At 40.1% G+C, this 26,122-nt stretch overlaps 1 protein-coding gene across 1 annotated transcript in view; it reads right to left on the reverse strand.

Moving 5' to 3' along the window:
• LOC121927909 (cytosolic carboxypeptidase 6-like) overlaps window positions 1-26,122 on the reverse strand; it is an 827,289-nt gene that overhangs the window by 78,328 nt on the left and 722,839 nt on the right. The window contains exon 8 of the mRNA XM_042461947.1: window positions 16,612-16,774. Within this exon, the coding sequence (XP_042317881.1) occupies window positions 16,612-16,774 (163 nt within the window). The remainder of the gene's footprint in view (window positions 1-16,611; window positions 16,775-26,122) is intronic.

Below are 26,122 nucleotides of genomic sequence, written 5' to 3' on the forward strand. Positions count from 1 at the left end.
ATGGTTGAAAATGTTTTTTCTCAAGTGTTGGGAAACTTTGACAAGGAAAACATTGGACTGATGAGAATCTTCACAGTTCAGGATTTGTTTTTTAAAGCAAAAACAAAATAAAAATATATCTCGATCAACTACTCCTAACCATCATAAACGTCAGCTATAATCAAGTACAATGTAGAATGTGCCTCAAATATTGAGAGAACACAGAAATACATGGAACAAAAAATGATGAGGGGAGGATGGTAAGAGCAACTCCTTTCTTTGATTACATGCTAATTTAAATCCCCCAGAAAACTGCAGTGGCTGCTTACCTTGAATTCACATTGGCAAGTGTGTCCACAATTGGCCCTCCACAATGATCACTTTGTTTTCAGGCAATGCTCATATTACTAACTATATCTCTTCAGATGCTTCTTTTCTAAGAAACACTAACAAATGAATCTACTGAAATCACAAGTAAAATTCCTCGTAACATTAAAGAGAGTTTTATTTGCCACATCCTGCTGCAGTAAAGGAATGGATGAAGGCAAGGCTTATGCATGAACAATGACCCTGGCAGAATCTAGCAGTCAACTGTTTCAGTTGAGGCTTGATAAGGATGTAGCCCAAAGAGAGGAATAGAGCAGAGACAAATGTCTTTCATCTGTTTATAGTAATGTCTGTAATCCCAAACAAAATGATTTGTTGGCTTCAGTGCACAAGAAAAGGAAGAATTCAGTCTATTAAAGGTATAATATAGACAGTTCATATTCCCTAGCTAGTAGAGAAGCTCAATTTAGTCTGATAGTCATTGACCATCATCAGTACTTCCTGTATGAAACTGGAGCTATAAAGGCAAAAGTGAGACAGCAACTTCACTTTATATCCCGGCAACAAAGGAGCTATCCCAATATTGCTCCTATGAGTGCCTTTAGAGAGAAAAAAACTCCTTGTGCCACAAGAGGGCACTTTAACTACAGATAAAAGCAATCTATGCTGTTTAGGAATGACCTAAGAATGAAGGTGATGGAGAAAAAGGAAAACTGCTTAGTTATATTCTTGGTTACAATGATGAGAACTGACTACAGAGATACGTAAAGATGCATTAAGCAAGCAATTCACAATAGGATTCTTTATTTCCCTATCCACTTTAAATGTCACACTAATTTGCACATATATCTATTAATCTACACACATTTTTCTCATACACTTACCCAACCACACATGTGTGTATAAATGTAGGAGGAGGGAAATTGTTATTTTTTTCCCCTATTTAAAAGTGAACCTGCCTAAGCTATACTTCCTACAACATTCTGAAATGGAAATGAAATTGTATGTATAGCAATTGTATGTTTTGTTGTTGTTGTTTTTGCTGTTGTTGTTATATGCTTTCAAGTCATTTCTGACTTATGGTAAACCTATTATAGGGTTTTCTTGACAGGATTTGTTCACAGGAGGTTTGCTATTGCTTTCCCCTGTGGCTGAGAGAGTGTGGCTTGCCCAAGGTCACCCAGTGGGTTTTAATAATAATAATAATAATAATATATAAATAAGAATAGATAATAATGTTTATTTATAACTGCTTTTTCCAAAATTAGATCAAAGCGGTGTACAACAGGAAGTACAATAAAAGTCAAAATAAAACATAACAGGCCTCTCCCCCCTCAAGATGGTTTTGGCGGAATGGAGGGCCAAGCTGGGAATTGAACCCTGGTCTCCAGCGTCCTAGTCCAATGTTCAGACCACTAAGCCACACTGGCTCTAATTCTCCACTAAAAAAATATGCACAAAAATATGCTTGTGATTGGAAAATGTGCACAAAGCTGAGAAAATAACTGAAAAAAGTATAAAGAAATGTACATTGTTTGCAAAATATTTATGTTAGGCGAAATGAGAAAAATGTATATTATTGTGTGGGCTTTAACAGAACCTGTAAACTAATGTGGAAATTGGCTAAAACAAACAAGATTAGAACAATGAGAAGCCAAGGGAAACTGAACATTAAGAAAACAAAAACTATCATCACAGATGAATTACAGTTACTCCTCTATATCCACAGATTCTTTATCCACGGATTCAACTATCCAAGCTTGAAAATATTTTAAAAAACATAAATTCTAAAAAGCAAACCTTGATTTTGCCAGTTTATATAAGGGACACCATTTGACTATGTCACTGTATTTAATGGGACTTTGAGTATTCACAGATTTTAGGATCTATGGTGTGGGGGGGGGGGGGGGGATGTCCTGGAACCAAAATACCAAGGGCTCTGTGTACTTTTTTTAATGGACAAAGACATTGAAGTAATTCAAGATTTTCCATACTTGGGCTAGATGATAAATCAGAGTGGATACTGTAATCAAGAAATCAGAAGAAGACTAGGACTTGGAAGCACAACTATGAAGGAACTAGATAAGATTCTGAAGTATAAAAATATATTACTGAATATTAAAGTTAGGATTGTCCATGCCATTGTATTTCTAGTTTATATGTATGGGTGTGAGAGATGCACAATGAAGAAGGTTGCTAGGAAGAAAATCCACTCATGTGAGATGTAGTGCTGCACAAGAGTTCTGCAAATACCATGGATTGCTAAAAAACAAACAAACAATAAATGGGTCCTAGAGCAAATCAGGTCCAAACTCACGACAGAAGCCAAGATGACTAAACTGAGGTTGTCACAGACCTGAGACAGACAGGCCAAAGTACAGCCTTTGTGCTGATCTAGAAGTGTGGTGATCAGATGATGCATGCCCCTGGATTGCGCCAAAGTTGCACTGCAGCTACCTAAGGCGGCCCAAACCCAGCCGCAAAAGGAGTGTAAAAAAGCACTCTTTGCCAGTAGTCCATTGCAGACCACAGCAGCAGCTGGCCTTGGGACCATGGCATTTGGTTGCTGTGGTCCCGTGCTGAATGGAGAGCAACTGCCGCTTGCATGGCCAGAGGCCACTCCAAGCTGCTGGTCTGCTTGACCCCATATTTTGCTCATATCATGAGAAGAAAGGCTTCACTAGAAAAGGCAATAATGCTTGGTAAAGTTGAGGGCAACAGGAAAAGAGGAAGACCATACATCAGATGAATAGATTCAAGAGAGGTTGAAGATAGAGTGATTTGGAGGTCTCTCATTCATGGGGGTGCCTTAGGTCAAAGTTAACTTGCAGTCAGTTCAAAACAACAACAGGGAAAGTGAAATTCCCATCTTCATCCATTCCTTATATGTAATGATGTAATAATGACATATAATGACACTCCGTAAGATACAGTAGTGGTCGTAGCATATCAGAAGTATGTTAATTTGTTGCATGTATGATATTATGCTTCCTAACAGTTGAACAACAGAGAAGTCAACTTTCGTGTTTCCAAATCTATCTCCTAGGTCAGGCTTGTTCCAGTTTATGTTCCAGCAATGCCAGTACAAATCAGTTCTGTGGCATTTAATGGGGACCTTAATAAACACCTGCTTCAATTTTAAAATAAACCCTTAGAGGTCTGGCTTTGCCAAAACAAGGAGAAGAGACTGCTAAGGAATCTGTCAGGCAACAGTATGTAGATGATGGACAACATTTGACTTGGATGGTTACATGTTGGGCAGCAAAGTCTTAGTATATTCTCTTAAATTCTCATAGAAATGTCTTTCCCTTAATTGTACTTTGTGGAGGGATAGCTTAAGGACATCTTTCCATAGTATTCTCCCAAAATTTGTAGTCCAGCACTTTTCATTATGAGCAATTGCTCTTCAAATTTTACCACTAGACCACTGAATTTAACAATCACTGTCTGATGTGCAAATAGCCAGGGCTGCATCTACACAGCAGAATGAATGCAGTTTATCACTGTTTTAACTTTCCTGGCTCAAAGCTATGGAATTCTGGGATTTGTAGTTTTATGAGGTAGGCAACCGTTTTGAGCTGGGGGCCGGGTTGCTGTCCCTCAGACAACTGGGGGGCCGAAGCAAAAAAATAAATAATTAAATAATTTTTTAAAAATTTAAATAAATAAATAAACCAGGACAAATGTAGGACAACATTTTCAAATGGTGGACACTTTTTTTTAAAAAGTGGAGGACACGCAAAAACATTTGCTGATTTTTTAAAAAATGTTAACATAAATGCATGTTTCTGAGGCGTCTATAGACAATTGCCCCTCTTGCCCCTGCACGCGAGAGGCCAAAGGCCCCGACGGCAATCGGCGGCAGGACCGGGCTGGGGCCAGTCCCAAGGCCTCGCCGGGCCGCATCCGGCCTGAGGGCCGCAGGTTGCCTACCCCTGCCCTACACATACACACAGCACATGAATTTCCAGATCACAGCAGCTTCTCTATCAGTCTGTCTGCTCTCACCAGAATTCCAGTTTAAGCATTTGAGCCTTTTGTTTATGTACTGTACTGGGGATCCACTAGATTGTTGTGGCCATCTCACACACAGATTGTTGTCTGTTTCACACACACACACACAAACCACCAGCAACTGCAGTTTTAGAATATTGCCAAGGCTCTTTCACTTCATCCAGTTTAAGTGTTTAAAGATAGCAGGCACATAAATAAGCCAGGCACGGAGAAACTGGGACTGAAGGTGCGTTTCTCAGACAGAGCTGGCAGCTGCCTTGGCTTATTGGCAGGCCATTTATCATCTCAAGAAAAAATATTGATAGTTCTCAAGATTCACACTTGCCCTGGCCCTGGGCTGAAAAAATGCTGTCTCCCATGAAAGCTTTGAAAATGGAACCAAACTGGGGAGGGAGCTTTGCTTCAAAAGAAAGAGAAGCCACAATAAAGATGAAATTTTATCTTATCAAGAGTCTTGGTGTGGAAAGGTAGCCAAAAAAGGGCAACAGGGATACCAGCCAGTACAATACCCCTCCTAATCTCAGAAATAAATTTCTAATTGTAGCATATGTATGTTGCATATTTCAGTTGATTGGTGAATCAACACCAGTTCATGCCTTGTTTTGCTCATGTAAATAGAGATGTGTAAACAGCACCCACATACACCAGAGCATAACCCAGAGTTTAGAAAAATTACTTTTTTGAACAACACCTCCCAGAATCCTCCAGCCAAAAACAAAACAAAAAAACAACACCTCAGTCTAGTTTTCACTGTGTCTCTCCAAATCTCACCTGTATTATCATCTCATCTTTTATATATATATCAGGTTGTGAGACGTCGTTTTTGCTTGCCAAATGGAAGTCTGTACACCTTTTTCATATATTTTTCCTAATCTACAAATATTTACAGTTTTCCCATCCAAATACCTGCTAATATTTGCACCCATTTTAGCCATTAATATTTTAAAAATATATGGTGAAGTGTATTTTTTTTTTTTTTTGGCAGTGAGACATGAAAGGTACAAACTGACCTACCAAGTCTCCAAATATTTTCCCCCCTATCCCTAACAGATCTGTCCTAAGGAACAAATGGTAAGTGCTTGAAAATCCAGGTTGTTACTACTGTTAATTAAGCTCATTTGACTTATGAATATGAACCTGGGACAGAGTATTTATTATATTACAGCACTGACAACACCTCCTAAGCAGATCCAACTGGACCTACTGTGACTGACTGAAAATTTTTAGTATCAAAGTCACACCTTGACATAATATTTCGTAAATTTATGCAATGTTGGCCACCTGTGATATGTTTGGACATCACAGTTTTCACCCCTTAGGTATTGATGTATGGGAGAGAGATTTCATTTCAGTTGGGAGTTTGAGATGAATGTCAACAGTGAGTGAAAGCCAAATTAACCAGAGATGATAAGAGAGAGAGAGAGAGAGAGAGAGAGAGAGAGAGAGAGAGCGCAGCCAAAGCCTTCTGCCAGTCCCTTACAGGGCAGCATTTATTCAGCCTCAGCTCCTCCACCAGGAGCTGTGACAAATCCAGAGGCTTACACCTGCATCCCTGGACTGTGTACTCTGATAAAATTTTGAGAGACTGAAGGCTCATCTTTGTCCAGCTCCATTAGTGGACTCCATCCATTTCTATTCTTCTAGTAGTGAAATGGTAGAAAGGTATATCCAGAAGTACTTGTGTGTGTCTTTTTAAGTCCACTTGAGTGGCTGGTATATAAAAGGAGAATCAAAGCACGAATTGTTCTTATCCAAGCATTTGTGGTTCTGCTGAAAGACAGGGATTTCTGAAGAGCCTAAAGCGTCTATTCTTACCTCTGCGGGATTTAGGTACCTTACCGTTGTATGCACTCTGGGATAGTTTATAACTTTCATGTTCAGAATATCAGGAGGTAAGGCAAGGAAAAAGGCAACTATCATGATAATATGTCTGGTATCAGAGGATTGGCATAGTTGGACATAGCCTGTAAACCTTATTGAAGCTGTGTTGTTGTTGTTTTTCTTAAAATGGGTAAGAGTTAATAATAAAGACCTCTGAATGTTATATATGAAAGACTAATTACATAATCAATATCACCTTAATTTGTTAATACAAAAACAACAAAAACAAATATTGTGCTCATGGAAGGTTTCTGCCCACACCTTAAATCAAAATGGACTTGTCTAAAATCCTGTTTTTCACACACACACACACACACACACAGAGAGAGAGAGAGAGAGAGAGAGAGAGAGAGATTGAATCTCAGACTTTGACAACATTTTTTTGACACTAGGAGTATGAGTGAAGCCACACATCATACATTGTGCCTCTTTCCTTTCCTATAATGTGGCTGGTAGCAGCAGTGGCAGAAAGAGAGTTTGAGAAGGGTTGGTGCTTCTATTACACCTGAGAATGCTACTGCATCAAAGCTCCAGTTAAAAAAAATACCACTGGGAAATGCAGTTTTCCAGAGAATGAGAGAGAGAGAAGGAAACCAGCATAGTTGATAATGTACCCATTCCTTTGAACAATTTTATGGGTCTAATGTTGATTCATTATCACAGCTCCCTAAAATTGCCAAAACAATCAACATACATTTGCATGTCCAAGTAGAGATAGCAGACTGGGGACCCATTTCCATTTACCCCACACTGTTGCAAAAGAATGTTTAGATGTATTGAAAACACACCAGCCATCACTGATGTTTTACCTCTTGAAGGTTTTAAAGGTGGAGAAAGACAGTACATTGGGGTGTGTGTTTTTTCTGGAGTTCATGGGGAAAGAGGCTTTAATAATGTGCTGGGTACCCAGTTAATTATATTCATAGTTAATTATATTCAAACTTTTGTTGTGATCTTCTAATAATAATAATATCAAGGCAGCTTACAGTATAAAATGCAACAATCTCTATCTCTATCTATTTTAACTTCTGTAAGTCACCTTGAGTCCTAAGATGTGATATGAAATGATGATGATGATGGTGGTGGTGGTGATGTTGATGTGTGACATAAACAGGGCCCAAATCTGTCCCAGGAATTTTGAACTGGGGTTTACCAAATCCTGAAATTTGTCACCATTACCATTCCAAATCTATCCTGTTGTTGTGTGTCATCAAGTCGTTTCTGACTGATGGTGACTTAAGGCAAACCTATCACTGGATTTTCTGAGGCTGAAAGTGTGGGACTTGCCCGAGGTCACCCAGTGGGTTTCCATGGCCAAGCTGGAATTCAAACCCTGGTCATAGAATCATAGAATCATAGAGTTGGAAGAGACCGCACAGGCCATCTAGTCCAACCCCCTGCCATGCAGGAAAATCAAAGCATGGTCTCTAGAGTCATAGTCTAACGCTCAAACCACTACACCATGCTGGCTCTAAAGTCTATCCTAGAGTTTGGTAATCATACCATTTACTGAACTGTGCCCACAGTAAAGAACTAATTGAATTTTACCAAAAGAAATAAAGTTAAACTAGATTTTAACCCAAATGTATATGCACTGCCATTAACCTGGTTTCCCTCCTGCAACAGGATTTCCTCAGAGATAAGAGGGCTTAGCTGAGACTTGTAAATTAAGACCATGTTCACCTTCCAACAACCAGTCATGAAATAAAGTGTACTAAAGGCAACATATCTAGGTCAGGAAAATCACCTGCTATAACCAACAGAGGGTTTTTTTTACCAGTCTGTAAAAATGTGATAAATGTATAATCTATTTCGATCCATAGAAGTAAAGATACAGCAACTGTAACACAGTCTCTGCTCTTTGAAGCATTTATTAGCAGAAAGGTATGCTGGTTATGCTGAATTCCTTAGAACTTTATTTGCTATGCTAAAGGTGAATTCAATTTCTATCTTAATTTCTCCAATAACTTTCTAAAAGAGGTAGGGCAGGGAGAGAGAGGGAAAAAAATCATACCCAGAAAGATGCTGTAATTAAAGTATCTGGAGAGTATAACGGCAAAAGTGAAAAATAAGAGCATTATTGTTAAATTAAATCAATATTGGGTACATTCTCTTGTGTAGTGTACACAAAATAGGAATGCAGTCTTCCCATACTCTTTGGAATTTGGATGACAGAAATTATACTAGTTCCAAATGTAAAGGAAGCTCTGCTATTGTCACAAAAATCCCCACTGAGAGCCCTCCAGATGAGAAACAAAAAGTATCTGAAAGCCTCAAGTTTTGTTCCGATAAAAACTAATTTTATTTTGGAGTTCCACATGACATTTTCTTCATCCCAAATATCTCCTGGGAACTTCCAGCATTACAAGGAATTTTTGTTGCTACTTTCCAGATTAGTTTAAGTAAACCCTATATTTTCTGAAATGAAATGTATCTCTACTTGTCTTTGCTGGAATTAGTTAAAATGACCATTGTCCTTAAACACAGCCATTGTTTCCACATTGCTGGTTCAGCAGAGATCAAGCAAAAGAAAGAGGAATGTTTCCACCAAAGCAAAATGATCCCAATGGCGGGTTACAGACCGCCCATTTGGGGCGGGCTGTACCCGCCCCTTTCCCCGGTGTATCGGGGCCTCAGCGGCCAGAACGACAGCCACTGAGGCCCTGATCCGCCGCTTTTCAGGCTGCAGGGAAGCGGCAAAACACTGCTTCCCCGCAGCCTGAAAAGGGGTGTCCCTGGGGCTTCAAGCCCCAAGGACACCCTGCGGTGGCGGGGAGGAGGAGAAAGGTCTCATTTGGTCCGCTGGGCGCAGCCGTGTGAAGGCTGCGCCCAGCGGACCAAACCAGGAAGGAGCTCCGAAATGGAGTTCCTTCCTGCTCCGCGCTAAGGGCGCACTAGGCGCCCCGGCGCGGAGCGAGGACGTCACTTCCGCGCTAAGGGCGCACTAGGCGCCCTGGCGTGGAGCGAGGACGTCATTTCTGTGCCGCCCTGTATAGAGGTGGCGCGGTCGTGATGTCCTCATGGCGGCGGCCGTGTGGAACGGCCGCCGCCATTTTGTGCACGCAGAGTGCGCACTAGGGTTAGGGGGTGCAAAAGCACCGCCCCTTTCTAACCCTAGTGCGCGCTCCGCACGCACAAAATGGCCCGTTTGTAACGGGCCAATGTTTAACTAGTGTAATATTGCTGAAGCACTTTAGCACATCAACTATAACTCTTGAATAATCATAAAGAAGGCTCACTAGAAATTGCTGAAAATCTGAAACATTATGTGAAAATCTAAAACATTACATGAGTTTATATGTAATCAGTTGGAGAGAAAGAACACAAGGGTGAGGGGAATGAGGAAACCCCCAGACATTTCCAAAAGAGTTTGGATGCAAAGCTGGGAACATGCAAGTAAAATCAAAACAAAGTGAACAGAAAACTCTCAATACTTCCAGATACTTCTTCCCTTTCTGGATATCTTTGTATCTCTAATGCTGGGTACAAAATGTAAGTTCCCAGAGACATGTCTATCTATAGAAGTAATAGCAGTACTGTATTTAGAGCCCTAAGGAGAAGGCTTCCTCTCAGTCCCACCACGATCCCAGGCTGGCCTGGCGAGGACACAAGAGAGAGCCTTCTCAGTGACTGCTCCTATCCTGTGAAACTCCCTTCTATGGGAGACTAGGCTGGTCCCCTCACTGCTGGCCTTTCGCCAGTAGGTGAAGACATTTTTATTTAAACAGGCCTTTTAAGATCTTGCAGGTTTGGTTTTATTGGGGGGGGGGGTTGAGGAGGTTGGTTTTAGATTACTATTTTTAACTTTGTATGTTTTAAATTTTATATTTGTAATTTTTTTAAAAAAAATCCATTTAATTGTTGTTTTAATTTGTTTTATATACATAGTTAGCTGCCTTGGGTCCCACTTTGGGAGAAAGGCGGTATAAATAATAAATAAATAAATAAATATGCCTTAATATGACTATGGCCCCTGCTACACTGCAAAATAAATACAGTTTGACACTGCTTTAGCTGTCATGGCTCTGTCATATGGAATTCTGGGATTTATAATTTGTTATGGCACCAGAGTTCTCTGACAGAGAGGGCTAAATGGCTCCTAAAACCACAAATCCCAGAATTCCATAGGGTTGAGCTATGGCAGTTAAGTGGTGTCAAACTGCATCTCATGAGCAAAGAACTGTGTTTGGAAAACTTAGCAAAGTTTGTACTAATGCAAGGCAGTATAGCAGCACCACACTTCTCTACTCCACCCCAAGGCCTAACTGTCAAGCATAATTTGTAGATGGTAAATATGTACAGAGTGTCCAGTGTATGCAGGCCCATTAATAATGTTCAATTATAATTTGGTGGTACAGATTAAATCTGTACACTATATACCAGGTATATGTTATGTCCAAAATGTGCAGGCAAGACCAAACTTGGAGGAGACAGGTAGGCAAGAGTCAGAATGGTTTGTATATTCACTGTGCCCTACACATATACCTACAGCTCAAGAACAAGGTGTGCAGTTTTTAAAAAACAACCTTTTAAGACCTTCAACATACAGTATAAGCAACCTCTGTGGCAGCTCCAGAGAGGGCTTTCTCAAATTTTGATTCATGTAAAAGAAAAAGAAAATTAAATCCTGTTTTTAAATCAAAATGCATCTTATATGTATCTGGTTTACTATATTTTCTTTTAATCTGTACAGCACACACATATTGTATTAACACTTTGGATTTTAGAGCTGCCTTCATAATGATGGAACATGGCAGAATGTCTTAGAAGCAGTGATGCACAGATTTGTTATTAACATATTCTCCCCTGTGTGTCATTCCTGGTTTCATCTACCCCAACCCAATTTTTACCTGCACTTCAGAGAGTTTCCAAAGGACAGGTACACCTTCAACCATTTGCTAAGCTTAATTTCTGATCTGCTTTGGTTAGTCTATCACTGCCTTTAAAATGGCTGTCCTCAGATAAGTTCTGTAAACTGCCAATATTTTTAAGCCCTTTATTCCACTATCTTTTATCTTGGTATTGCCCTTTCTATTGCATTTAAGTTTGTCAAGTGTTACTAACAGGAATTTAACATTTACCAAAGAATTATTTTAGCTATAGGTTTAATAGCATTTTATGGCTTCCTGAATGCCCAAGAATTTACCTACCAGTTTCATCGGCTTAGTTTCATTCCAATTTGCTTACATATAAGTGAAGGGTGAGGGGAAACTACAGTCTTCTTGCCAAAAAAAGAAAGAAAATAGTTGGGTTATTTTTTACAAAATGTCAAACACTTTGATATTTCTTCTACTGCTCCCCTCAAAAGCAAACTAAATGTGCATATATATATATATATATATATATATCCTAATTATAATGCAAATGTTACTTTCTTCCTTTGATATGGACTTGGCTTGCCCAATTAAAAAACAAACACACTGTATTTAGTATAATTTAAAACAAGCTAAGGGCAGTCTATTCAACTTAGAAGTCACTTTCATGCATAAACACACACATCAAAAAAGTACAAGTCCAGATCATGGTCAAAGAGGACAAGGTTCTTAGAAAGGCTTAAGGGCTGAAAATAGGTTAGGTTTTTTTGTTTTTCAGTATTTGCATTTTTTAAAAGTTAGAACAAACAACCCAATACTTGAAATTCAAGAAACAGAAAGCATTTTTACTCTTAATTCCCTATCACAGTTTATGAACCAAGCTCATGGGTAGCTGAAGGTCTGCATGGCACACTTGTCAAGATGGTTGTATTGTACAGTACCCAAGCCTTTTCTGTGTTTGTGTTTGTGTGCATATGTGTGTGTGCATGCTCTACCTGGAACTACTTGAATGTATCTGACTCAGGACAAAAATGGTTTTGCCCAGAAGACCTCTCTACTCAAACCTCTAAACCAGCACTCACTGTAGAGAGAAATGAGGAATGTGACTCCATTGACATCCACAATTAGATATCAGGGCTAAGTTGCTGGATACGACTGAGTAACCACAGGGAAACCTATATTTTCTACTTTCCAGTCTGATGTCCTGCAGTTCATAAACAATGTATTTTTGACACGAAATCATACTAATCGGGAGGCAAGCATGATCAGGCTAAATATAGCCATGATTTAGCCCATCTCAGCAAGATGAATCAGATAAAGTAGTCTGTAAAGTCTCTTAAATAGGTGTTTGCCTGAGACATTACTAATTTTTGTTAAATCAGTCACTAGTAATATCTCCCAGAAAAGGTGGATGGACACCCTTCTGTGCTCTTGGTTCTTTTGTCCAAAGGGATATGCCTGAACTGAAGAGTCCCCCCCTCCCCGCCCCAGAATTACATAAAATGATTCCATACACTATACCTAATTCATGCTGGGAGAGGGATCTCCTATTCCATCTTTGACTGTAAACCATGTTACTGACTCTCTGGCACCCTACATCTCTGTTAGTTTCCTACCTCCTGGCCCTGGATGTTTGCTGCTTGAAGTAAAAACAAAACAAAACTGGAACTCCTCAAGAAAGTCTAATAACATATAGGAAGGAAATTTCTTTTTTCTATAAATCTTTCCCATTAACCACCCTTTCCTCTGGTGTTTATGTGGTTGTGGAAAGGGTCTTTGTTGCTTCCACTCCACTTTTGAACCCCATTCCTCCTCATTGTCTTAGCAAACCCTGAACTTCAGATTACTAACTTCAAGTCCTCTTAGTTCCTCAGCAGGCCATGCTATCTTGGCCCAGGTCCCAACTAAGATTGGCCCCTGGGCTGGAGCAGGAATTGGTGTCTACATGCCTACCCACTGCCATGCCACAGACTCAATACCACTGTGCATTCCTTATCTCCCTCCACCATTGCCCCTAGTGAGAAGACCCTTGTTGCTGTGTCTGACATAGAAACAGGGTGCCTGGCTGCACCCACATGGACAGACACCCCATTTTCATGTCAGACACAGCGACAGGGGGCTTCTCACTAACGGCAATGACAAAGTGAGGCAAGGAGTCTGCAGACCATCTGTCCTGGTAGGGTTTGCACTGAATTTCTCAAAAATTCTGCAACAAAAAGCAGGTCATTTTCTAAGGCCTCTTTGACCTGGGATCAGGCTAGATCCACGTCCAGTACGCCTAATGCTGGTCCAACCCTGGCCCTGGGCTAATGCCTTGCATTGTCCAAACAGGACAACGTGAGGCCAAGGGGAACTTGGGCCTTTTGGCCCATGTGGACCTCGCCGAATATTGAGAGTTACGCTTCCTGAGTTAGCAGGTCCCCATTCTGAAGCAACTGTGTTCTTTTAGCCATTTACATACATTCTTTAGTCATTGTTTGCCACATATGAAACTCTGCCATAGTATTTGCTATTCCTCAATGCAATCAGTATGTATATTCTGATTACAGTGTGAGTTCATGCATATGGTCTGAGAACATATACCACACAATTACAGCACTATGATTCCACTAACTGGCATGGTAACATACTATAGAATCCTTGGGTTTATAGCTGTCTTTTAGGTTCTCCCAGGATGGACTAAGCTCTCAGCTTTCTCTGTGCAGAGAAGTGGATGGTTCCCTTTTTGATAAGAGTTAATACTTTACCTTAACGCTTACCTTTACAACCTTTTTGATATGTGTCCATTTTCTTAGCCATACCTGTGCCTGGTTGCCTCCCTACACCTACATCTCACAGCTACAAATTACTGAAGTTCCCTCCTCATCCACCCAAGTCTTTAGGGTGAGCAGAAATAGTTATGCCTGCTGCTATTTTGAAAGTTCTTTGGCACCATTTTTATTTGCTCCATCCTTTACATCCTTTGTACAGGTCCCTAAATTTTACCGTTAATGTGCAAGGTTCATATAAAAATTCATAATTTTGGTCCCCAAACCTGCCCTTCACTCTTACATGAGATCAACTTACACACAAGTATGTATGATACATTTTACTCATTTCAAAGAAGTATTATATGCTAAGCAGTATCCTTTTTAACAGAGTTAACTGGAAAATGTTTTCTCATGAAGCCATTTAAAAAGGAAAAATAAATCAGAAATAGTATCCAATTAGACATTTGTAAACATAGTGAAATTTAAGCAGCTAAGGGGCTCTACAGACCACCCCTAGAAGCGGCCTGCAGTCACCTGTTTTTGTACCGGATAAGGGCCGCAGCAACCTCATGCTGCAGCCCTGATCTGGCCTTCTGAGGGCACAAAAAGGAGCTCCTTTTTGTGCCCTTGAAAGGGTGCCATAGCCATGACAGCTTAGCTATATGGTGCCCCTTCAGTACCGTGTCATCTGGACACAACGCTGAAGGTGCACCATGATGCCGCACGCTGTCTGGAGTGGCAGGTGACATCAGGGTGCCCTGGGGGGGCAGAGTCAGGTATGCATCATCAGGGTGCTGCGCACCATCTCTGCCCCCAAGCCAGCCTTTCATGCCAGTTTGTAAAGGCCCATAGTTCCTTTTCAGTTTTACAAGGTTTTAAAAAGTGATAGGGGTTATTTTGTTGAAAGGCTGTCTATTCTGCTTTGTTCAGACCTCACCTGTGTCTAGAAGGGAGTGACCAAGATGGTTCAAGTTCTATAAACCAAGCCCTGTGAGTACCATTTTTGGGAGTTAGGTACTGGAGAAAACAGAGAAGTTATATGATATCTATCTTTAATTATCTGAAGGGATGTCATGTGAAAAATGGGGTAAGATTGTTTACTGCTGCTACAGAGACTTGAAGATGAATCAAAGGATTCAAGTGACAAGAAAAGAGATTCTCCCTAAGCATTAGGAAGAACCTCTTGACAGTAAAAAGTGTTTCAGAGTGGAATAGGCTGCATCAGAGGGTGGTGGACTCCCCTACTTTGTAAGTTTTTAAACAGAGGCTGGATGACACTCCCTCAGGAGTGTTTTAGCTGTGTATTCTTGCATGGCAGGGGTTTGGAGTACATGGCCGTTGTGGTCCCTTCCAGTTATATTTTGCAGTTATATGAATCATAAATCTATGATTCTATCCCACCATATGGAATAATCTTCTTGCTGAGACCAGACGGGCTTCTAAAGAAGGGGGTTAATGCTACCAACTGATGAGCTGTTTGTTTGCTCACACATTTTCCTGATTGCTAAACTTTTCAGTTGCTCCTAATGATTTAAATGAAATATTTTTTCTATTTTATTGTTTTATCATATGGAGGGTATTATGTTTTCTTGCTTTCTAACACTGTAAACTGCTTTGGGATTATGACGTCTTCAATTAAATAAAATAGAATCAGTAGCATATCTTCAAATAAATATCTTCAATTTATTTGCTACTCACATATGGACACTCTGGAGGGTCATGCAATTTATAATAAATCAGTGTTCAAATAAATCATTCGTGCTCCAATTAATTTACCTTCTTTAGGGATGATTTGCAGGAAACCTGCAAGCATCCTTTCCAAATTTCAAACCCCATTCATTCTAGATCTGGGCCATAGAAGGTTGAATGTCAAATAAAAGGTAGGTAGGGGCTGGTGACAAACTGTAATGTAATTCAGAAAGATATGGCTTTTCTTCAGAAGGACAAAGAGGAGGCAGTTACACCAAAGCAGGGTAGGTTTTCCAGCTTTAATACATGGGTTAGGCTGACATTTTCTACATTTGCCTGTTCAAACCAACTTGTGCTACTTTTAGCACAGCAGGGTCATCCGTGCTTATGGAAATCAAACTGCAGTCTCAGCCTTTCTGTACCTCATCACCAAAGATAATCATTGCTATCTACAACTTATTTTCTGCTCTGGCTGGCTGATGGCAATGATGTATGAAGCAAGAGTGATGTAGCTCCATCTGCATAAGACAAGTTGATCCTGCATAGACATAAAGATGCCAACCCTCACCCACCCACCTTCAAAAAGGAAATAGAAGGAAGAACAATTTTTAACAGGGAATTGAGTGAGCATGAGATGTAAATCATGGAGGGAATGCATAACAAAGAGAAGCACAGTCTTACTTGAATCAGAGAGTGAAATTTCATCACCTAGGCTAAAATTAGACCAAGAAGTTCAAGACAGAGCAAACTCATCACTTGTGATTAGATGTAAACTGTAACTGCATTCAGAACAGTACACCACTGTGTATATGAACAAAGGGGGAAGACGTGTGTAGTTCTACAACATATGATTCTAGAAACTCTGAAGACAGTGAAGCAGGGATAGGTTTAAATCCTAAAATACTATGTTAACTTAAGGAAGGTCATGGAAAGGACATTTTCTATTCATTTCTATCACCTATGCAGTTCATATGACCCCCCCCCCCCAAATAAGCCTTCTTCAAGGTTGGGCAGCCACCTTGAACTACTGTAATGTGCTTTAAATTAGGGTCCAAGTTATATTTACTATATTATTGTGTCCTTTTGAAAAAAAATAGTTTATTACCTTAGACTTTCTGGTCTTGAAAGAGCGAAGGAGAATAATCTTTAAAGGATACATATTTCTTCTGTATATGGAACTGTAGAAGTAGTACCTCCAACTATGTAACTGTAGAAAGAAACTTCCAGTGTGTAGCAGTAAGAGGTGTCATCCAGTAAACCACCTAGGAAACGCCGACCTGTTCCTGCCTTAACAGCATCTCGATTGAAAGAAGTGCTCGACTGTAAGAAAGAAGATGAGAAAAAGTTCTGTCAGGTGACCAAAAAAGAAAAGGAAAAAAAAAAAAACTTGCCTAGGAAAAAGCCCACACAAAAATCACATTTCTGAAAACTTGGTGTCAAGTGTTCCACAAATGGTTGTCCTTACATTCCTATACAAATCTTTCAGTTGTTATCTACATATAACTAGTTATTTGTAATTTATTGTTCCCTCTTCAAAAAATAAAGGTATATTATCTACCTTTATGTTATGGCTGTAGATTAATAAGAACACTTCACTCCATTTGTTATGTCACTGTAGTTTTTCTTTATGTATATAGCTACACAGGTATGGCTTCACTAATAAATGGAGGAGAAATTTCATATGGTTTCAGTATTATCTAATGCTGTGGCTTCTGCTGCAGCCTCATGCCCCACTGTGGATATTGAGCCAGGATTGAAAGGCAATGGGAGGAGAATCTGCTTTGCATTACAGTGGCTGATAGCGTTAAGACAGCTACCACACTGCGGAATTAATACAGTTTGACACCATTTTATTGGTCATGACTCCATCCTATGTAATCCTAGGATTTGTGGTTTGTTGAGGTACCAGAGCTCTCTGTCAAAGAAGGCTAAACATCTCACAAAACTACAAATCCCAGAATTCCATACCACTGAGCCATGGCAGTTACAGCCATGTCAAGCTGCATTAATTTTGCAGTGTAGATGCAGCCTTTAGCGGGGAAAACTATCCTCACTATTTCTGAGAAAGAGAAAACAGTTTCTTTTTTACAACTGTAACGATCATGATAACTTACTCCTATTGAGCCTTGGTACTGCAACAGTTATTAGCTATTATTTCTAAACTTTGGCCCTTACACACTTCACAATAAGATCCAGGATGAACACTGAGGATTGATCACTTGCGGTCTATAATACTGGTCTTATATCTTTTCTCTGTTCCCTTTCATGAAGGCCAACATAAGCACTGAGTTACTCATGCAATCCTCAGCATGTTTAAAACCAATCGATCTATATCTCTCCCTCACCCAATTATGTTCTGCATCTAAAAAGGCAGCTGTGCTCATAAGATGGCAAATAAAGCTGCATATGGATGTTTCTTCCAACTGAGCAAATAACATTTTAGGGAAGGGGTATTTTATTTGGAAATAAAGGACTTGGGGGGAGCATTAGGCTCTCACCCCAGCACAACAGTCCTGATTCATATCTCTTCTCCTTCAGCTGCTATTTGTGAAATCTTTTTTAAAATGACATATACAGTCAGCTCAGTTAGTTAGGCTTTAATATTTGGACCTAGAGAAAGAATTCACTAAAACACCAAAGTCCAACTGAAATACAATTATATTTACATTCTGTATATTTAAATAGATATTTCACATTTAGTGGGAAATGTTGTTAGGATGTACATGGTGAAATGGTAGACAAGCTGAGGACATTGTTGCACATTCTCATCTCTGACTCTACCATGATCTTATTTAGGTTGCTTGGGGTAATCTCTCAGCATTATCCCATCATCATCAGTATAGAATGTGTGTGTATGCACGTGCGTGCGCCTTTTGTATTTTAAATGTATCTTATTGGATAAGGGGAATAAATAGCTTTAGGAAGCTGTTGCTGCTTTGCGTCTCTGTATCATTAATTGGTATTTTATTGTTTGCAGCTTTGTGGCTTTGACAGCGGACTTGAGCACTTTCCAGTGCAAAGGTAGAATATAAATATTTTAAACAAGGACATAAAGCTGAGGAGGGTTTTGTAAGGATTACTGAAAAAGCATGCGAAATGCTTTAATACTCAAAAGCACCCTGCAAATGCTTCATGCTAAAGAAATATGATTAGAATCTATGCACAGAAAGAATGTTGGAGGCATGTCTCTGCTCGGGGATGACTTAGATGGTTGGTTGCACTGAGATTTGTTTTATATGATTACATTTATTCCTACTCCAGTGCTGATATGCTCTCCTTGCCCTCTCCCCTCTCTCTTACTATGCATATAGAACTCTATAATCTGTCGAGAAAGAGCCAGGGGACAACCTTATTTTATGATTGGCCTTAAGTAGCTTCACTATACTACAGCTGGAATCCTGTTAGTGACATACTCAGATGTTCATTACATTACACATGCAGAATATTTTTACTGAACATTGCAAATTGACTATATCCAGTTGATGGGGACAGATTTGGATGTTACACAATGTCCAATGTCAACAATGTCTCTGTGTGCAATGCAACTTACATCTAGTTGGTTATTTATTTATTTATTTCTCTCTCCACTAAGGCCATATACAACATTTTAAAGGCACAAAACAATTGAAAAGACTCTCAAGATGACTGGGATGGTGGTGGGACTGAGACAAAGCCTTCTCAGGTCTCAGAGCACAGGCAGGTTCATATAGGCAGAAACTTTTTTTAAAAAAAAAATTATCTGGACCCAAGCCATGTAGGACATTAAATTTCATCACTGGCACTTTGAATTCTGCCCAAAATCAGATTGGGAGCCAGTGAAGTTGTTTCAGCAAGGGAGGATGATGATGATGATGATGATGATGATGATGATGATGATGATATTTATATCCCACCCTTTTCCCAAAACTGGGACTCAGAGAAGCTTACAATATTTAAAAAAACCTACAATTAAAAATGTACAAAAGTGATACATTAAAACAGAATTAAATTATTACAACATTAAAACAGATTTTATGTTAAAAGAATAAAATACAGTTTTAAAAGATAAATGTTTTAAATACTTTAAAACAATACAACACACCAGCCTATTATTTAAAAACTTTCTCTTTTAAATGCCTGTCTGAATAGGAGGGTCTTAGCCTGCCAGTAGAAGAACAGCAAGGAAGGGGGCATTCTGGTCTCTCTGGGAAGTGAATTCCAGAGCCTAGGGCAGCCACCAAGAAGGCCCTCTCTCGTGTCCCCACCAACTGTGTTTTTGATGGTGGTGGGACTGGGAAAAGGGCCAGAGTCCAGGTTGGCTTATACAGGGAGATATAGGTGTGGGACAGACCACCCAAAAAGGGCAGCCTGCTGGCAGCCTAATTTCCTCCGGAGGGAAGTCGTTGCCACCAAACCGTGTAGTTTCCCTCTGGAAGAAAAACCCCCATAAAAATTGGGTTCTTTTTGCACCACAGGGCCGACGCAGTGCACCATTGTTATGTAAGTGATACTTGGCAAAGTGCATGTACATGGGATGCTGCCATTGTTACAGCACTGCACTGTGTTAGGGTCAGGGACCATGCGGTTGCCACGCGGTCCCTTTTGCACAGTATGTACTGTGCCAAAGTCTGTGAAATAGCTGAAACCCTACCAAAATATAGGGCTTTATAGGTCATAAACAGTACTTTGAATTGTGCCCTGAAACAAACTGGCAGCCAGTGGAATTGTTTGTGGGCATTATGTGGTCTCTGTATCCTGCCCCAGTTGGACCAACTGAACTTTCTGAACACTCTTCAAAGGCAGTCCCAAGTAGAGTGCATTACAGTAGTCCAAATGGGATGTACCTAAGGCATGTACCACGGTGGCCATATCCAAGCTAAAGGGGGAGTTTTTTTAGTAGAGGCCTCACCACAGCTTCCTTTTGGCAGGATAGAACTCGGCCTTGCTGCAGGGAGGCATTCACTTTTTCTGATACCCTGTGGCTAGTCCCCCTGTGGCTATTTTTATTAGCCAAGAAAAATAAGAGTTCAGTGTACATATGGTGCCTCTCACCTCTCACCACCTGAGGATGTGCACAGATTTGTGCAGCCTGTCCACATCGTCAGGCTGAACAAACTGAAATATATCCATTAACCTGGGACATGCAGGAGTCAAGATTATATCTACTGGACCTATAACAACTACAGCATTCAAGGTGGATCAGATCTGAGTGATCATATCTGTAAAGTGTAAATGATGCTCCTGTGAGGCAGAATGTAAAAGGCCCCCGATCACTCAAAATATTGCATAACACTGTGCAGATACGATGGGTGACAGAAAATAATGATTTCTTCACTGCCACCACCATGGAGTACACTTTCCAATGGCCTCTACCCCGTGTTCAATCACACTCACTCGGAGATTTCTGAGTCTTTTTCCCCACTTGCTGCATCATCATCAGCTCCCTAGTGAACAAAGGGGCTCAACTGGCTCCACTCAATAGGAGGGGATGTTTAGGAATAATTGGGTCCACTACCCTGTACATTTCCCTTTTCCATTGTTCAGCCAAGGTTTCAACAGGATCACCTGCCATTGAAACAGGGATACTCCCAAGAACCACCAGGAATCAACTTTGATCCATGAGTCTTCTGGTCTAATTGATCTTAATTGCCCACATATCATTAGCAGGATGCCGGTCATCATTTGCTGAACCTGCTGAACTTTGGTCATAAAAAAAGAAGTCTGCAAGTGTTACAATTACTGATGTACATTGGTTGGAGTGCACACAATCCACAGTGGACTCTGCTCATTGCATAATGGAGTCAGAGGCTCAAGGAATGGTCCAGTGTGGAACATTTACCAATGCACATCACATTTTGAATTATTATTGTGCAACTATCAGCTATGAACATATAGTGATCCACCAGATGCTGTGCTACAATAGTATCCAGTATAGGAATTGTGTAATGACAGTGAAACATAACTCCAAAGGTGACTATTTCCACTGTACTCTAGCAATGGAAGATCTTGGGATATCCGTGTTTCCTAATTTATATGATTATTAAAACAGACTAGATTTTCTAAGCAGTCAGTGTGTACAATATCTAACCCTTCTTTTCTGAATCCAACCTCAGGCAAGGCAGAGTTCTCTCATAAAGCAAGAATGAATTTGTGTCCAACTGTGAGAATATAGCAGCAACCAGACAGAGTGAATTCTTTGCCTTGACTGCAGGTAAGCCACTGACAAAGCAATAAAATACTTCCTATGCCCATCACAACCCCCTGAAGCCAGCTGTCTTTTCAGGCTAGAACATATGCTCATTCACTGCATGCAATACCCTGGCTGCCAGGAATCAGAACCTGAGAAAATGGGGATATAAAAGTGATTTGGGGAATTAAAAAAAGACACACACCACAAACAAATCCTGCCACTTGCAACTAGGATTTGAGAGATAACAGATACCTGTGAATTCTTGGCAGCCCTTGATAAATGAAATACACAGGAAGGATGTTGTTCAGAATTACCTGCTGTTTTATTAGCATTCAGAAAGTTTTCAGTTCTTTCTCTGTATTTTTAAAGGTTTCATTTTGCAAGTTGATTAGAAATACATGGCATTCTGTTTTCCACCAAAAAACAACGTATTTACCCAACATTTTATGATACTAACTTTCCCAACAGTTTGTGTTACTCTAACATAGACTTTTTAATTCATAAAGTACTAATAGGGATGTGAACGATGCTCATGAATGTTTTCATTCTCAATGACAAAATGGTGTCCCAACACTAGGGAAAAGAATAGTTAAAACATTATTTGCACTTCATGTGGGAAAATTTGTTTGCTGGAAAATATATTTTTTCCAGTGAAAAACTGGTAATTATGTTAAGAAAATATGCTTTCTGCACAAAAAACTTTTTAAAAAAAAATCAGGAAAGAGAATTTTTGCAAGAAAATAATTACTGTTAAAAATTTGCTTGGGACTTACATCTTCTTAAAAGGCCATGTAGTGCACAAAATTGAACTGAGTAGTTTTGCAGTGTCTCTATTTACCTAGAGGCTGCCTGTGATGTTACAATGTACGAGCATCTATTGTGCAATTGTAGCCAGCAGAGTGAATGATGTGCCATGGTGTAGTGTTCAATGGGCACCAATGTGCATCAGGACATTCCCTGATGTACATCCAGACTCAGGCTAGGAAGTGCTGGAGCTGGAGAAACTGATGTGTATCAGAAGTGCCAGATGCACATTGCAAGTGTATAATATGCAGCATTCTTGCCTGTGCTCAGATGCACAACTTCAGTCACAGCTTCACTGCATTTCTACAACATACTTATAGATTCATAAAGTTATAAAATGTAGACTGTGATGCAGAATATTGGTCATGTGTGTGTGCATGTGCATGTGTGTTTGTGTGCCTAAAAACATGTTTTCTTCACAAAAGTCATGTTTTCCGTATCATGTCTTACCAAATTTAGACACATGAAAAAAAAATGTATCTGTAAATACATTTAGGCTATGCATATGATATTGTAATTTAAAGATATGATTTTAATTTTGCTAGTTGTTTATGTCATAAATATTACCACTACATTAAGTGGTATATGAGAATTGTGATTTATGGGCAATATTGGTTCAGAAACATTACTAAGGCTTCTGTATGGTTTGGTATGTGAGGAGGTGGGGTGATAACATGCGTTACTGCACCAGATGACACTACCCCTAGTGACACCACTGCTCCACCTTCAGGCTTACAATCTAAATAAGACATGGCACACAGGGAAAAGGGAATGGTACTAGAGAAGGGAATTAAGTCCAGCAGATATAGTTCTGCTCCCCCTCCAAGGCCAGGGCAGTGGCAGCAAAGATGGAGACAACCTTTCATCTGCTTCTGGATGTAAGTATGGTGGAACTGTGCCTGCTTCTTCTTCTTTCCCTTTGTGACAAGGGCAGTGGCAGCTAGGAGGAAGGGCCTTTTGTCTACTTCTGGGCCTAGGCAAGGTGGAACCGTGCCTGCTTCTTCTTACAACTTAGGTCCAGAGTATCTGAAAGATCAGATCTCCCTATATCATCCAGAAGAAGGGAGGTACATTTGGTGGAGATATGAGAATAGCTTTACTTCATATTGAAAACTGCCCTGGGTGCCATTTGGATATAAGTTACAATGTGTTCTAAACTTTCACAGGTTTTAGTTCTGTGGATTTAATTATTTGTGTGCTCATAACTGCCTCTACTGTTGGTCTCCAAGCCTTCCCTGATGTGGCTCCTAATATGTTGACACTACTGCAAAAAAAAAATCTGCAGCACTGTTATCCTCTCTTGAAGAGAAGGAAGACAACATAAAGGAGATTTTTGCAGCAGCCATGTCAGGGCCAGGCTAGCAGTAACAGCAGCTCACCCCCCTCCTCCTTCTCCTCTTTCTTTCCATTCTCACCAACAGCCTCCTCAAGCCCATGGGATGGTGTCTGTCCACTGCTTGCCTGTCTGCTCCCTTGCCCATCCACTTCTTTTCACTGCCACTGACTGACTCACTCTGTTTACTTCCCTCAGCCTGCATGCCACTCCCCACATTCCACCTCCATCCCCTACGACTCACTGGGTTCATCTGATCCCTGCTGCCTCTGCCCTCTCAGGCCATTGTTCACCATGTTAACTCAAGGTATGCTGCAGAGGGGCAGAGGAGAGGGAAGTGAGGAAGAAAGCAAAGGGAAAATAGTGGATGCTGCTTCTGCTGGACAAGGAAAAGCTGTCAGCCTGAGGGGGAATTCAGCATGGTTGTCTCTCCTGCTGCCCATGTTTATTTTATACACTGAGGACAGCCTTGCATCACAATGGCAAAAACAAAAACCACCCATCTATCCTGCCCCCATTGCTTTGCTGCACATCCCTCAGGGGGAAAAAGAGGAGGCACTTACAGAAACGGAATCAGGAACAATAAGCACCTCTTCACTGCCTTAATTGATACTCTGATGGAGTGTTCCATTAGTTGTTTTCTTTTGCCCTGTCTTGTATTAGGTGCCTTTACTATCCTGTGGGAAGGAAGGTAGCAAGTCTGGGGGGCATTATTTCCTGGATCCACCCTGGAGTCTCAGGACTATTGGAGTGAGTATGTGTGGATTAATTTGACAGTTTCATACTTTCTATGTTTATTGCCTTTCAATAATAATAATGATTTGTTTTATTTATATACCGCTATTCCAAAGATCATAGCGGTGAACAGCATGTAAGCTAATTAGCAAGTAAGCTAATTTGCCCCCAACAGTCTGGGTACTCATTTTAGCGACCTCGGAAGGATGCAAGCCTGAGTCGAGCTTGGGCCCTTTTGCTGGTCTTGAACTCGCAACCTTGTGGTTTTGAATGAATGGCTGCAGTACAGGCATTTAACCACTGCGCCACCAGGGCATTTCAAGAGATGCTGGTTTATGTTTATTGGGCCACCAAAAACAAAACTAAACCAATGAAACCAATGACAAGAACACCCAAAAGCTTTGGGTATAGCCAGACTGTACAAGTAATTGAGAATAAAAGAACTTTCATCACTCTTCTTGTATAAATAAAACTACTGAGATATGTTCTGACTCTAGAATCTTCATTCCAAGTAAATACAACAAAAACTGGGACCTTTCTAGTGCTTTTTATAAGTATAACTTTTACTAGTATGCTCTTTCACAGTGGCAATTGCTTAGAAAATTGGTTTCATCTCTAAACACATGGGATTTCTTCCCTCTAGGCCTTTTAAACAATGTATGTGTACACAAAATGGCAAGAGGAAAACAGGAAAACAGGAAAATCCAGTTGTGTGGATATTTCTTCCTTTATTTTATTTTGGGGGGCTACAAATTAATTCGAAAATAGCCCTGTGGGTAACATGACTAGATTCGCTTAGCATCATGTGACAAATCGGTTTAATTTAGCTAGGAATATCCAGAGGGCCATTGTTCCTGAACAACAAGCATCTGCACATTTAGACACATACTATTTACTTCCTGTTTTCTTGCTCCACCAAAACAATTGCCCATTGGATCCAAAAATCTCCGTTGCATGTTCAGTGAACAGGAATGTTTCACAAAGTACAGTAGTATTATTAGTAATAATACTAATACTATACCAACATGGATATAAAGGAAAACGGGGTGATTTCTATTACAAAGAAGACCTGTAGGCTGAAAACATCTGGAAGGCTATAGTTTCCCACCCTGGGGAAAAATCTACTGTGTGAGATGGCTACTTTAATCATTCAATGAAGGAGGGTCAGGCCAATAAACCAAATATATGACTTTTTTTCAATTGCCTCATACATACACTTTTTTTGTGACTATGTTTTATGTTGAATGTATTTATCATTACCTAATTTCCTATTCTTTATTCTAATAACAATTACTATTTTATTTTGTTGGGGGGGGGGACACAAGATTGCCAGTATTATTGGCATGGATGTCTAATAAATTCAATAGTAAAACAACCAGTTATATGGGGCAATGATTGTGCCAGATTTTCATGTGAGCCAACAGATCAGGAAAATAGTGGACTATGTTATATGTAGCTTTTTTAGGTCTAGAAAGATAACACAGCTGAAAAGAAGAACAAGTAACTTCAAAAAATTTCTAACACTTGTTTGCAATCATGAAAGAAGATGCTGAGTAAATAAAAGTGAATGATCTCAACTCCCATTGTTTCAATGGGACAGAATTAACATGTCCTTAACTCCTGGCCC

This window comes from Sceloporus undulatus, chromosome 4 (assembly GCF_019175285.1).
Source record: "Sceloporus undulatus isolate JIND9_A2432 ecotype Alabama chromosome 4, SceUnd_v1.1, whole genome shotgun sequence".
Taxonomy (NCBI): Eukaryota; Metazoa; Chordata; class Lepidosauria; order Squamata; family Phrynosomatidae; genus Sceloporus; species Sceloporus undulatus.